Below are 15871 nucleotides of genomic sequence, written 5' to 3' on the forward strand. Positions count from 1 at the left end.
CCTGCAGAGAGCTGCCTGCAAATGTGATTTTTTCAGAAATGACCATTAAAGTTTTAGTTGCTCAAGATTTGTTGTTAACTTTCGCTCTGCCCGGTGCTATTTTAACACTTTACGTACCTATAAAAGACAGCAATGAATCATGGCCTTAACATCATTTTCTGGTCCCCTGTTGATCCCCAAGGATATGACCTCCGTGGGAGACAGAAACCGTGGCCAGAGTGACATGTAGGGCTTGTGCCCAGATGATTTAAGGATCTGCTAGGAATATCCGCATGTCCTGTTAAGACCTCGCACGTATGTACACACACACATGCACACGCGCACACACTCGTTTCAAGTGTCTGATAACGACTCAAGCAATCGTTTAAGACCCAGAGGGTAAAAAATATGAAATATTTTTTTCGATTCTCCGCGAAAAAAACATTTCTCGCAAAATAGGTCAAGAGGAGTCGTTGAACGTTGCCTAGTAGTCACACTACATTAGCATCCCGCTTTCGTTCGCAAAGCTGTCTCACTGTGGCGGCTTTCATCAAATGCGCTGACTACTGGGCGCATACATAGACAACGAAATTTATATCCAAGCTGCATGTGGAAGTGTATATACATGACCCATAAGTTTAGTATGTCGCGAATTCACAGCACCGTGCTTACGGTTAGCGTTCATATCACAGGTGCCCACCTGTTCTTTCTCCGAGCGAGAATTCATCTCAGTTGGGAGTTTACGGCGAGGCATACGAAACGTGCGTTCAGACCGGGAGCGAAGACTGACTGCAGATCAGTGTCAGACTTCTTTGTCTTTCTTTCATGTCTGTTTTCTTTGCCTCCGCCTACGCTGCGCACGGCGAAGAGATGATGCGAAATAACAGGTGTTCGTACAACTGTACTGGGCGAACTTGTTATCAGCATGTGAAACTACTGCGAGTCAAGCGAACGCAGCCTGATAATACAGTGGTCTTATATCGGACAAACATGGTATACCTTCTATTTCTTCTGCTTTCGTAATTATAGAACGGAAGTTACATGCTTTTTCAGGACAATATTGTTCTTTAGTAGCTCATCAACTAAATATCATCCCTTCGCGTTGTGTTATAAAGAATCGCTTAGTTTCAAAAGCGTGCGTTATTCTACGAAACACAGCCTGAGGAGGACCGCTTTGCAAATCTGCATGTGCGATCATAAAATCGCCTTTACGAAAAGCAGGGTAAGAGGGAAGGGGAGGAGGCTCTAGAGATCGAATATGATAAAATAGTCTATGCAAGGCATCATTTTGGAGAGAAAGAGGGGGGAATATTAATGAGAGGAAAGGAGGAAAGGTCGGTCGGAGGAAACATGACCCTGGCCTGCTACTCCACACTGGGGAAAGGGGAAGGGAAGGACAGGGAAAGAGCGAATAAAGGTTGATGATGGCATGATACATGATACACACACACTGGCTGGAACTCGCACCGCGGTGATTAGATGCACGTGAAAATCATGTCTTGAACACACACCGACACATGTCATTAACACATTCTAGAGTAGGGGCTCCATGAAAACACAAATGTGCACACTCAAGCATGACGTCAGAGCTGTCACTGTGTATGCACTAACGCGGTACGCTATGTAAACCGTGTAGGCAATGCACTGGCTGTCACAGACGGGTATCTAGGCCTGTTTCACACAAAAACCTGAGCACGGCCTTCGTCGCACACCACCCACCAGCGCGTTTCACCCTGGCGCCTAGCAGAATTTCTTCAGAGAGAGGTCGAGAGTCCAGTTGCCTCGCGGTCTCTTCCAGTGCTCTCCTCTCATCAGTGTAGTTCGGGCACTCAGAAAGGTGTCCAATAGTCTCTGGAGTGTGGCACAGTATGCAATTTGGATTAGTTTCTATACCGATCTTGTGAAGGCAGTGTTTGGTGTAGGCAACGCCAAGCCGTAACCGGTGAATTAAAGTCCCTTGACGTCGCATTACCCTAGATGGCAGATGAAATCGTGAGTCGGCGTCAAGCTCAGAGATGCGGTCCTGTTGATGGCTCAAATCGTTCCAGTGCGACTGCATTGCGGCTTACGTTAAATGCGCCAGCAAGGCTCCAATGTGAGAGGTGGAAAAGGCTATTTCAATGAGAACCCCATCAGCATGAGCTAGCCGAGCCTCGGCATCAGCACGCTCGTTTCCCGCTATGCCGCTGAAGCTTTATGATATGGCCGCGATGAAAAACCTCAGCTAACAAAAACACAATATGTTGGACTAGATGCTCGCATGTCCTTGGTTTAACGTAAGTTTGTATAACCTGCAATGCCGGTCTCGAGTCGCAGAATATAGTCCACTGGTGCGCGGACTGGTGACCTGTATAACGGATGGCCTCTCGTAGGGCTGCGAATTCTGTTGCCGTGGATGACGTTTTATGCATTAGCCTGAAACAGTGACCTAAGCAATTCCAGGCACTATCACCGCTGCAGCTGAAGAGGTGGTCGTCGCGGATCCGTCCACAACATAGATGCAATGTATGACAGCGCCAGCTGTTTCAGACCGACTGTTGGGATGTGCGTCTTTGTTATCCCCGGAATGGTTGTACGTATGTACGGTTTCGGTACTGCTCAAAGTGGCACATCCGCAATCTGATGTGGCATGTAGCTATTGTTCGTAGGCACCGCATTGCACTGCATCCAGAGGGCTATGAAAAAGGCTGAATCTGGACGCACAGAACTAATATCGGTCAGGGGGTGATGATGATGCCTGGTCAGATGTCGCAAATGCACTCGAAGTGGCTCCTGTTGAAAAAAAATTCGCGCTGGGCAGGCGCGGGCCTCGTAAAATGTGCCCGATGCAGAAGTTTTTGCCTTGTTTACTCGCAGCCTGCACTCATTATCAGGGTAGTGAGCTGATGGAACTGCAGATATGAAGCAGGGGCCGCCAACAGGCGAGTTCTTCAAGCGAAACCAGAGCTGACTGATGGCAAGGCGGTTAAAGAGAGCAACGCCCATTCTAGCCCATCAGTTTTGCTGTCAAACAAAAATTGAATTCCGCGCTCAAAAAGTTTGTGGCGCTGCTTTTGTCGCACGCCAGGGATGGCGCCAGCTTACAGGATTATTGCATTGGGAAAGCGCAGTGTCGCCGTAGTGGTGCGTCCAACATAAAAATGTTACCTTGCCGTATCACTTGTCGTAATTGCGTTATATTGATAATTAGGAGTAACTGATTTCGCATCTGCGCTTGTATGTTAACTGCTGAGTTTCATTTCCCGTTTTGAAATATCCTTAAAGTTTTACTTCGTTTGTCTCATGGTCGTCCAAACGCACCGTTGAACAAAACACTACGTAAGGAGGCGTTTTTTGTGAGTATATTATTATTGCGCCACATTGCAGTAGTAACGCTAATTATTTTCACAAAGATTTAACGCTGAATCGTGAACTAATCTTAAACACATGCTAGAGAAAGCGTGTACAGGGCTGTTGGTCGTGTATTACAGACCGCCCTCGTGGCTTCACTCTATTGAGACATCAGGCGACCACATTTCCCGTTCCTTTCTGTTCTTGTGCTCTAAAAATTATGGTAGTTTCTCGAGAGGATGCAGGTAAGATAGGTTGTTTTTGAGCGAGCACTTGCAATGTAACTTTGTTAGCTCTTTCGAACTATATTCGCCATCGTTCATATATTACTCTGTAGAGTATACCGTTCATAATCGAAATGTAATATTGCTTTCAGACCTTCATTCGCAGCAATGGCATCAACAAAACTTCCTGAACAGAAGGTGATTCTGTGTGGGGAGTATGGCGTCGGGAAAAGCTCCCTGTTCCGCAGGTTCACGACCAACACTTTTGTGGCAAGCAACGATCGAAGTTCCACGCTTGGGTTAGACCATTTTGATAAAGTCTATAAAGTTGCAGGACGGGACCTCAAGGTAAGCTTTAAACCACGTAAATTTTTGTCGTCTTAGTCACCAGTTTATTAGACGAACCGACAGAAATCTTGTCTGTAGTGAAGCCCGTCTTCCAGCTGAGTGAACTGTACTGCAGTCCTCTCAGTTTGAGCGAAGCACATCACGTCTGAAGCACTTAGCAGAGCTGAGGAATTATTTACGCGGCAGGCATGCAGTGCAGTAATATGTGTTACCCTGTATTGTTTAGAAAGATGAAAATTGTTTTTCACTGTGTGACATCATCATGCGTGTTTTGTACCTTGTTCTTCATATATGGCTATTAGTGCCTGTTAGCTGCCCTAAAATATTGCCTGACAGCGTAGCATGCTCCTTAATGCGCTGTAAATAAATGGAGGTAAATGACTTGTGCAAAAGTATTTGCAGTTCATAGTGCTGTCTGACCAAGAGTTGTCCCGCTAAGCGTACAACTTGTGGCAGCTGCCAGAAAATATTCTATCAGCTCAAGGTTCCAAGCCCAGAACACAGCAGAGATATTTTGAACATGTTGAAGAAAGTAGGAAACTTTCCATCGCTGCATGTGCCCACTCCCGACATCAAGTATCAACAGTTCTGTTTCTAATTTGTGAATGACTGTAGCTGCAGCTCTGGGACACAGGGGGCATGGAGCGTGTGGCATCCGTCACGTCCAGCTACTACAAGTTTGCCGAGGCAGCTGTGCTGGTGTTTAGCCTGGACAATCCTGACTCATTCAACATCTTGTCACAGCACCTGCTGGACATTGTAAGCTATGCCGAGAATGCCAAGATCTTTCTGTGTGGAAACAAAGTCGACCTCGTGGGCCGCATCTATGTTTCGGAAGCAGACATAGAAGCCTTTTGTGAGCAGTGCCACAACCTCATTAGTGGGGTTTACCGCACTTCTTGTAAAACAGGTCAAGGCATTGAGGAGATGTTCACTGACATTGCACGGCAGCTGGTTATGTCATGTAGAGTGAAAGATTTGGATGATGTGGCCAAAGACTCGTTCAAGGTCACTCAACCAGAAGAAACGCAGGAATCCTGTAGTTGCTAGGCATGAAGGATCAGCACAACTGGGGTGAAGATGTGAAAATGGCTGCAGCAAGTTGAGGGTAGTCAGTTTTTGTGGCAGTGAGACAACTGCCAGTTTTTAAGCTTTTATCATTTTACTTATTGATGATGGTTTGAAAGTTTTGTGCCTGCTAGTGGTACGACTACCTGAGTTTTTTTATGTAGCATGAATTTGATATGTGATATACAGTTTAGGAGCATTTTTATGGTAAGGTTATTCTCACCTTTGCACAAATTTTGTTCTAGATTGCTTTCTTGAGGCATTTTTGCATTGTGAATTTTGAACAGCACAGTCTTGATAATCTGTTATGTGATCCCAAGGAATTTTGGGTTACCTTGCTTACATGCCTATGAAAAGCTTTTGTGTTAGGGGCACATTGTTTTACAATCCCTCTGCAGGCTAAAGTAAATCATGCAATAGAATCATGTAAATGCTGAACTGATGTCACACAAGCACCTTGGAAAGGTTTTGTTGGATTGCAGTGCCATGATCAAGTACGGAACATGCATCATAGATTTTTCGGTATTTTCATAGCAGTTGGCCCAAGTTTCTTTGCAACCATTTCCATTTTTTTTTCTTTGCAAGCTCATTTTATGTGCACAAGGAAGCTTACAGAGAAATGTTGCTTAGCCATTTGAAGATGGCATGCCTATTTCTGTGAACTGGGCAACGGGAGCAAAGTGCCAAACACTACATTGTGGGCATTGCAAATGCACCATGTTTTGAGATGGTATCATGCATTGTTTTCCCGCATTGTCAGTGAAATGCTGTACTAGTTAAAGAGACAACTTTACAAAACCAATTGTCGTATGCTTTTATTACAGTTGTGCTATGTACATACCGTGTAGTTTCTTATCAGACATTCAACAGAACGTGCATCTTGTGAAAGGGGAAGCCTTCATGGCACCCTGTGCAGTGTACAATTTACTGTTGGGTCTCAATTTCAGATTTTGCTAATAAAGTGCTCATGACAGTAGTCAAGTTGTTATAAAGCGTGTCTTCTTTGCCTTGAAGAGGTTTTTGTTACAAAAGTTACATTTCTGAACACAAACTGTTCTACACTGCCCAAGCTGTCTTAGCACACACTGGTGTTTCTACAGAGCAAGAAGACCAGCATAAATTCGAGGCTCAAAGGGAACAGCATCCCTGGTTAAACACATCTGCATGCAACGACAAATGCATGACAAAGCTTTCTGGTATCTACCACTGCAGCAGAAAAATGTACTGCTTGGTACATACAATAAGCATGTTAAAGTGTACAGTTCTTCCTAAACATCGCTGTAGTGTAGGCAGTGGGCTGCACTCAGAGAAATTGTGTGCTATGGCCTTGCTTGTTTACACGTTCTTGATGCCATGTCAAAATAACAAACCCAGTACGATTTCCCACTGAACACGATGAAGAGAACAGTGCGAAAGGCAAATGCACAGACTGCACTTTGTGTAAGCACATCAAGACGGAACTTGAAACTACTCATTAAGAATGCTAAACACCAGGAGGAGACTTCCTGTACTGGTCAGCAAAGTCTTTTATCTTTCGCCAGAGCTCCTGCGGCTCGTCCACACGTGGCACCTGAAATGACAGCAATGATAGCCTCGATAAATGGCAGTCTGTGGGGGGTTTTACAAAGTTGCCATATTCTAATGAAACTTATGTTCGGCACCAATGTGACATTTCATTCCGGCGCAAATCATTTTTAAACCTTGCCTTTTCCGCAGCCTCAGTTCAGATTAATTCTACTCGCAACACTGCATGATATGCGGTGTCACAAACGTCCCCATGCGAGTACCCGTGCCCCGCTTCGCTTAACAAAATTTTGAGGCTTGTTATTAGGTTGTCTTGGGCATTTCATGAAAGGAGCCATCGTTTTCGCTCACTACTTCAGGCATTCAACGGGAGTACGAGCGTTTTTCTAATAACGTTTGTAACGCCATCGTTGCATCCCGCGATGCCCATCCCTGTCCACAAACTGCGTTTCGGTTTGCTGTTTTACAATGGTCCCACTGGGCATTTAAAAAAAATTCTTGTGGCGAAAACTGGAGACTAATGTTTAGGTTTTATGAGGGTTTAACGCCCCAAAGCGACTCAGACTATAAGGGACGCTGTAGTGAAGGGCTCCGAAAATTTCAACCACCTGGGGTTCTTTTAACGTACACTGACATCACACAGTACACGTGCCTCTATAATTTCGCCTCCATCGAAATTCGACCGCCGCGGCCGGGATCGAACCCGAGTGTTCGGGTCAGCAGCCGAGCGCTTGAGCCACCGCAGCGGCGTGGAGACTCGGGAATGTGTGCGACCGTCAACTCCGAAAACGTCCGCAAAACCCCAGCAGTGGCCCTTCAAAGGCTTTGTCAGTACATTAATGAACGTCTTTCATTGGCTAGCTTCACTACGTGTGTTTTAAAGGAAAATACAGCCCGAACAAAGACAACGGACGAAGAAGAGGAGCACAACACAAGCGCAGTCTCGCAACTAAAATTTTATTTAAGAGGAAAACACATATAAAAGCGACCGAAAAAACGGCGAAGTCAGCAATCGCATGAGGCAATCAACACAAGGAACAAACTCAAAAACTGAACAGATAGCGCGGGGCGCCCTTTTCTATGACCCATGGCAAATCAGGTATTGTCCAAGAACCGTATCTCAGCATCACATAATGTGATAGAGGGTTGACTGATTGATGCACGCGCTAATTTTCTTTATGAAAAACTCTCTGGTACGCTGGTCTCGGTGCCGGTACAGTACCTCGGTTTTTTTCAAATATCGCCTTACAGTTCTTTTTATCTTCGCACTGAGCGCAATGTTTAGATACATCGGACGATGCTTGCTCGTGTTCTTTTAGGTGGATATTTAAGCAGTGCCCGGTTTGTCCGATATACACCTTTTGGCAAGTGAAAGGAATCTGGTACACCACCGAACGCACACAATCCACAAATCTTGATCTGTGCCGCACCGAACACGTAAAGGGGCGCATTTTTTTCTTCCATTCTTGGACATCTGTCCCAGTCGTCGGACACAGGCGTTGAAGCTTTAGGGGTGCTGAACAGATGTCAACACTAAAACGACGAGCAACATTCGTCAGATGGTGTGCCATGCGATGCACGTAGGGAATCGCCACTGCTTTCTTTTTGGCTCCCGTTTTTTCACCTCTGTTCGCGGTTCGGAGACCCCCGAAATTTCCAATTAGTTTTTCGCATGTAGTGTAGTACGTGTTATAACAGTGAGCGGGAAACCTGCCGCGGTCAGTCGTTGCACCTACAAGGAAACACCGCACCGTCTGCTACGGAGTGCACACAAGATCTTTCTAGAGCAGACCTTAGGCAGGATAGGGCTTTGCCGTTTTTTACCAGTTTCGTGTGCCCTGAACAAAAGTTCAGAATCGGTTTTTTTGAGCGTGCTTCGTTGACCCAACAAGTGTGGCCCTCCTTGAACATCAGTCTTAGATCTAGGAACTAAGTTCATCTTTTTCCGGCATTTCGAATGTGAAATTTAGACCCATGGCGTTCTCTTTAAAAACTTTCAACACATCAACCTATGTGCGTTTTCTTTTCCGAGAGATTTTTTGTAATATAAATGGCGAAGAAAAAGTATTGGTGCCATTAATGTCCTGTCATATTCTTGGATTGCAAGAGGCTCTGAATAAAACTGGCACATTAGAACAGCATGTTTACAAGTTTTGCAGTCAGTCACAAATATGATTTGATAACAGTCTGATGTTGGGCAAGTTTGTGAACTACAAACGTGACGGAAAACCATGCGTGGATGCGTGCGTCGTCTCTTTCTCGTCCGGTGTTTACGCGCAGTTTTCCGTCCCGTCATATTCAAAAATATGTTACAAGCACATATATTAAGCCGAATTAATCAGTCGTTTCACTAATACTTGCTTGCCACGGGTAACTGCTAAAATGACACTTGGTGACCCAAATTTATCATGGTGCAATAAAGTAAACAGCGCAATACTACGCACTACAGCATGAACAGCTAACACCATTCTAGAATGCAGAACTTCTAGCAGAACTCGGAACCCCTTTTCTTTTAGTGTGTGCACGCAAACCTGATAGTTCTGGGATATATACACGCCCGCGTAGACTCCAGCGCCGAAGGAAACCTGCAAAACATACCACTCGGATCATACGACTGCGATTGTAGGCCGCATCAAACAGTGACCCACACAATAATGCGTTTTTTAAAACTTTCTATATTAGAACGAAAACATTATATTATTGAACTGCACATAAAAACACTACTTTTAAAATGTACGCAAAAACAATAGCCGCCCCTAAGCGACAACAAAAATATAGCAGCATAGGTATCTCCTCCCTAATACAAAAAGCCAACAATTACCAAAGCTCCCTGCCCAAACATGCAAAAGACCAAAATTAGGCGACCATATTCTAGGTGTCCATAACGCTGGTATATATCGAAGTAACTGCCACAGAAGAAACACAACACATTTCAAGGTCGTAAAGTGACGCTGTATATGCATGCAAGTGCACAGTACTACACCAGCCTTGGTCACTCAACACTGCGGTGTCACGCGCGCGCCGCCGGTACTCACTATAAATTTCAGCATGTCCGCTGTGGCGGTATACTTGCTGCTGGTGTAGGACGCTATCTTCTCTGCTGAGATCTCACTAGCAGCGGGCTATTTGCTCACTCGCACGACCTAAAGACAACAGCTGGCAGCTACCTGCACGCGCTGAAATCGCACGGGACGACAAAGGCAAGGTTTCAGCCGCCGATTGTTTACAGTGTGCGCGCAGTATGGTATTCAACTTCGCTCAGCGGCTGCCGCCAGCCGCTAAAGAAGAACAGGCTGGGTGAGTATAATGTGCATCTGTCTTTTTCTATAATAAAAGTAGTAGAGGCGCTCGAATATGTGCCAATAAGACGGATCGTATAAGAATACGACAATACACGGAAACATGGGAGATTGTAGGGCCGTAGAGCTTAGCCAGGCTTAGCGAGCATATCATTCCGGCTCGCGCGGCTGCTATTGCGGCAAAATTTGTGAAAAATTGTGCGTCCACATTCGTCACGTACATACATAGCTTGTGTCAAGGCTATGAGCGAGTAAGTGTGAAGCTTCGTACCTGGCACAATTAAGAGCAGCTCATGACAATCCGTATAGTTTGCATACGCAGCGTTCGTACCACCATGATTGCGTCCATGATTGAGTAGTAATCGCTGTTCTTCCCAACCTTTGTGTTTCAGACCTCTTGAACGTCAGAAAGTGTATCAGATGAAAGCCAGCATAAACCAGAAACTGATCGAGAGCGGAGAACGGGATCGGTAAGTTTTACTGCTCCGTGTGCGCGCAACAAGCGCGGATACGCTGTCCGTGCTGCCGCTCTGTATTCGTGAAGGCTGGCGAATGGCGCGTTCTTGCACGCGGAACACTTGCGTCGGCTTCTGCTCAGGAAAGCTTCGAGCGAGCTCGTGCGTGTTCTCACCGCAGCCCGATTCGAATGTTGTGTGCTTGCGCGCGGAACGCTTGCGTCGATCCCTGCCCAGTGTGCTTGCACGCGGAACGCTTGCGTCGGTCCCTGCCCAGTGTGCTTGCGCGCGGAACGCTTGCGTCGATCCCTGCCCAGTGTGCTTGCGCGCGGAACGCTTGCGTCGATCCCTGCCCAGTGTGCTTGCACGCGGAACGCTTCCGTCGATCCCTGCCCAGTGTGCTTGCGCGCGGAACGCTTGCGTCGATCCCTGCCCAGTGTGCTTGCACGCGGAACGCTTGCGTCGGTCCCTGCCCAAAGAAGCATTTTTGTGTGCGTGTTCTTGCCGCAACCCATTTGTGCTGCCATGGTGTTATCAAGCGAGGTCTTTCCCGTCGAGGAATCTGACGCCGCTGTGCAGGATCCGATGAAGAGTTTCACCCGAAGGTTTGTCTGTTGCTCTACTGCGGCATTTCTACATGTGACACTAAAAATTGCGCAGAGGAACAAGAGTAAAACTGCCTCTGAAGGATACTTAGCAGGGCGGGTTCCTTCGCCGCACGCCTGCAGCGGAAGCTATTTTCTTTTGCAAAGCAGCGTGCAGTTTGTGCCTTCATGGCCGTGCAGTTAAGTACAAGCGTCAGAAGTTCGCACTTCAGCAAGCAGCTGTTGCCTGGTGTTGAACCTATGGTTTGACCGTTTTGTAAAATGCCTTGCTGGAAATACTTGCCGAATCAGTGCATTAAGTAGCGAACTGCCGTCGTTAAAGTGTGTGCTGCTGAAGTCTATTATAGGCCAGGGGTGCCGCGTTGATTCACTAATGTGCGGACACAGACGGAGCACGCTGGCATATTTTGCCTATTGGCTGTTTTCAGGCATGGGGTGTGCATCTACTGCACTCCTGGTGGTACGGTCGTGCAGGAGTGCACCACGACCCTTCTATTCTGTGGTTGCATTTACAACGGCAGCGTGTGCGCCATTATTTTCTTTGCCCCTGTACGCAGCTAAGTCTGTGACAGCGTAATTTACACGTAGCGCTAGCTGTGTGCCAGTGGCAGCACTGCACTGTTATTTAATCATATACTGTTGTGAATGTATGTGTTCATGCCTCTTAGCTAGCATCTTTTGACAGTAGTCTTTGGCTGTGTTGCACTGCTTCAAAAATGGGTTTTAGCTGCAATGATTTTTTTTTTTTCGAACCCTGGTAGGAAGTGCTAGCTCCAAAAAGTGTCCTTGCAGTCTTGCATGAATTGACTAGTATGTGTTTTCTTTTTTATATATATAGATTAAAAGAGTTACTGCGTACAAGATTAATAGAATGTGGATGGAGGGACCAACTGAAAGCGTACTGCAAAGGTTGGTACAGTGGAATGAGTGTTTACCAAGGACTAGAAAAAGTTTTGTAAGCTTTCATGGGATGCTGATTTAATAAGAAAAATGTCTCTGTACTGGTATGTGAAGTGAACATAACTCCATTTAGTTGGTTTCATGCAGCTTATGGCCTATAGGTGTAACTTTGGCATGTTTTTTTTTTTCAAGTTACAGTTGTGAAGACGTGTCATGAAAACCCACCCTTACTCCTTGTAATTTTAGATTAGTGCTGGTGGCCAGCTAGTATGCACTTATTACCGACCGGGTTCCTTACGGAATCTAGAAATTTTGCAGAGACTAAAGTCTTGAGAAGAATTGCAATCGTGTAGTGCCTGTAATTTGGTGAATTATTTTTGTTGGTATTCAGTACCAGCTCGAAGAACCTTTGTGTGTTAGCAGTACAGTGTGGTCCGAGAAAAGAATGTTTGTATTCTAAGGTGTTGCAGCGTAGTGGTAGCTACAGCTGGTGTTGGCACATCAGGAGCTGAATGCTCGGAACTCAAGAACAAAGCGGCAAACACCCCTCAAAGGAGGCCCAGCCCGCCAGCCAGTAGTGTTGACCGATTGTCATGATGTTGCTGTGAAATCCCATTTTGTGGAGGCAGCCACCTGCGATGTCACGCTAAGGATTGACCGTGACGTCCCGACAAACTGTTGACGCCATTGGCTGAGGAGCCTCTTTTGAGGGTTTTTTGCTGCTTCGTTCTCTAGTTGTATCGGACTATAGAAAGGCTAATTATTGGTTGTTACTTTGGCCATCATGACTGCCAAGGTTACTGGTACCAACCAGTTAAAAGAGTGTTGAGAACAGAATTCATAATTGGGCACCCGATATGCAGGTGTCGCATTGCTATGGCTTCGGCAGTAGCGTTACATATTCAGTGAGGTGAAGGTACAAACTCTGCACATTAAAAGTAATCTTTTTCTACTCCCCAGTTCTTTCGCTTAAATATGAACTAAACTGTAGGACATAGTACATAGTAATTTACTTAGTAGGTGTGCTGCTAGAATGAGTCTGGTATTTTGGCCTTTGAACAAAAGTTTTTGTGCGCTTGGTATGGCCAGTTGCCCTTTGCACAAGTTAGATATTTTTTTTATGGTTAATGAGTTGAGTGGCTTGTAAAAGTTGTTCTGGATAGACACCTTTCTTGCATGCAGGACTTGCAAGGCCTATGTTCTGAGCAGTTTTGGCAAACACTGTGCATGTGCCATTGTGCATTACCCAGAGGTTGTATAGTGGTGCATACATACCTTTGGAGCCTAGTCATCACCTGCTGCCCTTGCATTTTCTGAATATCTGCACCAGTATAGCTGTAGTTAATGCAAAAGGGCTGAAAGCAAGCTGTATGTGTTTGTATATTGCAAGTTGCTGATCGGTTATGGTTCATTGCTGATGCTCAACTTCCATTCATACCAGTAATTTTGAGGTATTTTGTGTAAGACTATTTCTGAATTCTTTCTTGCAGAAATCATTAGAGAAAAAGGTGTTGAAAACGTGTCAGTTGATGAGCTTATAGCAGCAGTCACACCAAGGGCAAGAGGTAAGTGCCAAAAAAATTGTTTCTATGCATGGTTGCAGAATCTGGTGAAGTGCATATTTTAGAAGTTAAATTTTCTTTTATCGCAGAACTACTCTTTTGGGAAATGTGGAAAAAAAAGGCGAAGAACTTGCTTGTTTGTTTTGGTGCACTTATTTGAACCTTTGCAGATGCAGCAGACGCTGCTGCACAGAAACATGTAGTGAAAAATGTACAGGGGCTTGTATCTATCGGTTTACTCCTTAAAAGATGACAGGGCATTCTGCCAGGTGGAAGGAAGTGTGTCAGGCACATGTCGTGCAGCAAAACAGTCTCTCTTCAGGCACCTTTATTTTCATTGGATCAGCTTCTACATTTAAACTTGGTGGTAAATTGCCATGCATTGTGAAGCTTACCAGCCTATCTGTGTGCTTTCACCCGCAGTGAAAAGTTGATGGAAGGCAAAATTGGAGAAAAACATTCTTGTTGCCGTCCTTCCATTCATCCAGAGAAAGATTGTGCCTGTGCCCGTGCGATTTACACTGTGTGCCATTAAATTTCAAACAATACTCTTGAGGCGAGAAAATAAAATTTCTTTGACAGAGTTGCCTTCCATAAACTTTTGACAACAGGTTTACGTGGGAAGAGCCCTTAAAAAGACACTGAGGACATGTTTTGGCCTAAATCAACAGATAACCACATTCTAATGACAAAGACACTCTTTTCACCGCAAACGGAGCTTATAAAATGCAGTACATCTACACAGATTTTTTGCGTGGATCCCGGAGGCTAGGCTTCACCTTTGTTCACTTCAAAACCGTGATCACAGAGTTCCTTTAGGTGTAGGCGTCATGAGCTTGAATTGAGTGGCGGGAAAATTTTTACATACAACTTCCTTACCAGTAGACCTTTCCATCGGGAAACATAGCAACGCTTCCACCCTAGACTTTTGCAAACCAGTTCGGCACACAACAGTCCAGCAAGCAATATGGCGACTCTCCAGGAACTCTTATTGGAAAAGTCTATAAATACCTATCTGTCTTTTGCTGCTGGATAAAAATAAACAGAGCCACATAATTCGTTTTTACTAAGAACAAAAATTGGTCCTCGGTGTCTCTTTGGGCAGTCACTACAGAGGTTGACCAGCAAAGAAAGCACTTACTGCCGGTTGCCGCCTAACTTGACTGAAATGGCTGTTCTACTGAGGACTGCAAAGGGTTAAGCAAAGGAACGTGCATGCTTTACATTGCATTTTATTAAAAAACAGCTCAGTGTTAATAAGTGCTTGCTAAGGGACATTTGTTTTAGCAAGCACTGTACTGTTTTGAAGGCTTCATTCATTGGGGAATTTGCTTCCCTTGCAGCTACTGTGCCGGACATCATCAAGCGTGAACTTCTTCACCAGATCAAGAATTTTCTGATAGATCAGCAGGCATGCGGTTAATGATGCAGCTCAAAATATTATATACCATCGAATTATTTTTAACTGGTCTTCATGCAGTTATCACATCAGCCGTGGTACCTTTAAGTAATACATGTTTGGAATTGCGCATTTATAGTAATAAACTCAATATTGTTGTATGCACAAGTATTAAAAGCAAACAGTGGAAAAAATATGTGTATATATTATCAAGACATCATGTGGCAAGACATCATTGACTGTACAGCAATAAATGGAACAAGCTTCCCATGAGCTTCTTTTCCCAAAATTTATGCATTCCTTGTATCCATGGGATGCAGTGATAGATTTATGCGATTTAGAGCAAATTTTTCCACCTGTGTCTGAAATGTAAAAACAGCAACAGCTGAAGAGAAGTGTCAGGGTTCCGCAGATTGCCACACCACCACTTTACCATCACTTCCATCCTCTTTCACGTGAATGCAAGTCACGGGCCCTGTAACCAAAACATGACACTTATTGCATTGCAACTGCCAGCCTCACAAGGCTTGCGCAGCTTTGAAAATGAATGTCAACAAATTTTATGCTTCAGCTAGTTTTGATCTAAAGGAGCTCGCTCAATCAGTACATTGTTACATTGTGTTGTCGTGAAAGCCTGCGCCAAATAATACACTTCTACATGCAGCAGAGGGTCCACAATCATGCGCAAAAGTTGGCGAGCCCTTTCTGGAGACTTTTTCATTTTCATGCTCACACCTGCGTATATACAAGTTCAGAGATGGCTATTGGTTAGAATCTTTCAGACGTCAGGCAGCTCTCATGGCCGCGGCCAATAAGCAGCGTAGCTCAGCTCCCAGAGGTGGGGTCGGCGGAGGAGCGCCGACCTTCCAGCGTGCAGAAAGTGACGAGAGGGAGCATGAAGATGCTGAAATTCAAATTTTGACTGCAGATAACACAGCTTCTACAAAGCGCATTAAAAAAGTTCTTCCTCTACAATATTCGTGAAGCAGCGTGCTTTAACATTCCAGGCACACCGCAACCTTATTAGAGCCCCTTTTATTTATCAATACTGCAATCCCCTCTGGGGATTTTAGCAGGGTGGGATACAATAAATACATAATGAAAACAATAACACAGACAAAGCATATAATACAAATTAGATCCATGGAGCGTATAAACAGTTAAAGACAACACATTTC

At 45.0% G+C, this 15871-nt stretch overlaps 3 protein-coding genes and 1 long non-coding RNA gene across 7 annotated transcripts in view; 2 read left to right on the forward strand and 2 right to left on the reverse strand.

Annotated features, from left to right (window-relative positions):
- Nucleotides 1-3044: 3044 nt before the first annotated feature.
- Nucleotides 3045-5941, forward strand: RabX6 (RAS oncogene family member RabX6). 3 transcript variants are annotated; one of them, XM_077647998.1, is made up of 3 exons: nt 3045-3297; nt 3686-3881; nt 4497-5941. In XM_077647998.1, the coding sequence occupies exons 2-3, from the start codon at nt 3702-3704 to the stop codon at nt 4929-4931; spliced, it is 615 nt and encodes a 204-aa protein (XP_077504124.1). In that variant the 5' UTR covers nt 3045-3297; nt 3686-3701; the 3' UTR covers nt 4932-5941. The 3 variants fall into 3 exon arrangements, with proteins under 3 accessions (XP_077504124.1, XP_077504123.1, XP_077504122.1); XM_077647997.1 differs by having other exon boundaries at nt 3046-3314; XM_077647996.1 differs by lacking the exon at nt 3045-3297 and adding an exon at nt 3403-3554.
- LOC144114346 (uncharacterized) lies at nt 5747-9646 on the reverse strand. The gene is made up of 3 exons (XR_013311017.1): nt 9509-9646; nt 9005-9058; nt 5747-6519 (listed from the first exon to the last, which is right to left on the reverse strand). It is a non-coding gene; the product is annotated as an uncharacterized LOC144114346 (long non-coding RNA).
- LOC144114345 (transcription and mRNA export factor ENY2-like) lies at nt 9263-14887 on the forward strand. 2 transcript variants are annotated; one of them, XM_077648002.1, is made up of 5 exons: nt 9263-9770; nt 10165-10242; nt 11671-11741; nt 13223-13297; nt 14638-14887. In XM_077648002.1, exons 1-5 carry the CDS (start codon nt 9715-9717, stop codon nt 14715-14717), a joined length of 360 nt encoding a protein of 119 aa, XP_077504128.1. In that variant the 5' UTR covers nt 9263-9714; the 3' UTR covers nt 14718-14887. The 2 variants fall into 2 exon arrangements, with proteins under 2 accessions (XP_077504128.1, XP_077504129.1); XM_077648003.1 differs by lacking the exon at nt 9263-9770 and adding an exon at nt 9856-10023.
- The window catches only part of LOC144114341 (protein FAN-like), a 34796-nt gene continuing 33803 nt past the window's right edge, over nt 14879-15871 (reverse strand). The window contains exon 13 of the mRNA XM_077647995.1: nt 14879-15168. Within this exon, the coding sequence (XP_077504121.1) occupies nt 15092-15168 (77 nt within the window). The 3' untranslated portion in view covers nt 14879-15091. The remainder of the gene's footprint in view (nt 15169-15871) is intronic.

The sequence above is a fragment of the Amblyomma americanum genome, chromosome 1 (assembly GCF_052857255.1).
Source record: "Amblyomma americanum isolate KBUSLIRL-KWMA chromosome 1, ASM5285725v1, whole genome shotgun sequence".
NCBI lineage: Eukaryota > Metazoa > Arthropoda > Arachnida > Ixodida > Ixodidae > Amblyomma > Amblyomma americanum.

What these genes read in the sequence shown, in the direction of transcription:
- RabX6 (XM_077647996.1), top strand. Translation starts at nt 3,406, where the DNA reads ATGCTAGAGAAAGCGTGTACAGGGCTGTTGGTCGTGTATTACAGACCG. An exon ending in AGTTTCTCGAGAGGATGCAG is followed by an intron (nt 3,555 to 3,685) that starts GTAAGATAGGTT and finishes TATTGCTTTCAG; the next exon opens with ACCTTCATTCGCAGCAATGG. An exon ending in TTGCAGGACGGGACCTCAAG is followed by an intron (nt 3,882 to 4,496) that starts GTAAGCTTTAAA and finishes GAATGACTGTAG; the next exon opens with CTGCAGCTCTGGGACACAGG.
- LOC144114345 (XM_077648002.1), top strand. Translation starts at nt 9,715, where the DNA reads ATGGTATTCAACTTCGCTCAGCGGCTGCCGCCAGCCGCTAAAGAAGAA. An exon ending in GCTAAAGAAGAACAGGCTGG is followed by an intron (nt 9,771 to 10,164) that starts GTGAGTATAATG and finishes TTTGTGTTTCAG; the next exon opens with ACCTCTTGAACGTCAGAAAG. An exon ending in GAGAGCGGAGAACGGGATCG is followed by an intron (nt 10,243 to 11,670) that starts GTAAGTTTTACT and finishes TTATATATATAG; the next exon opens with ATTAAAAGAGTTACTGCGTA.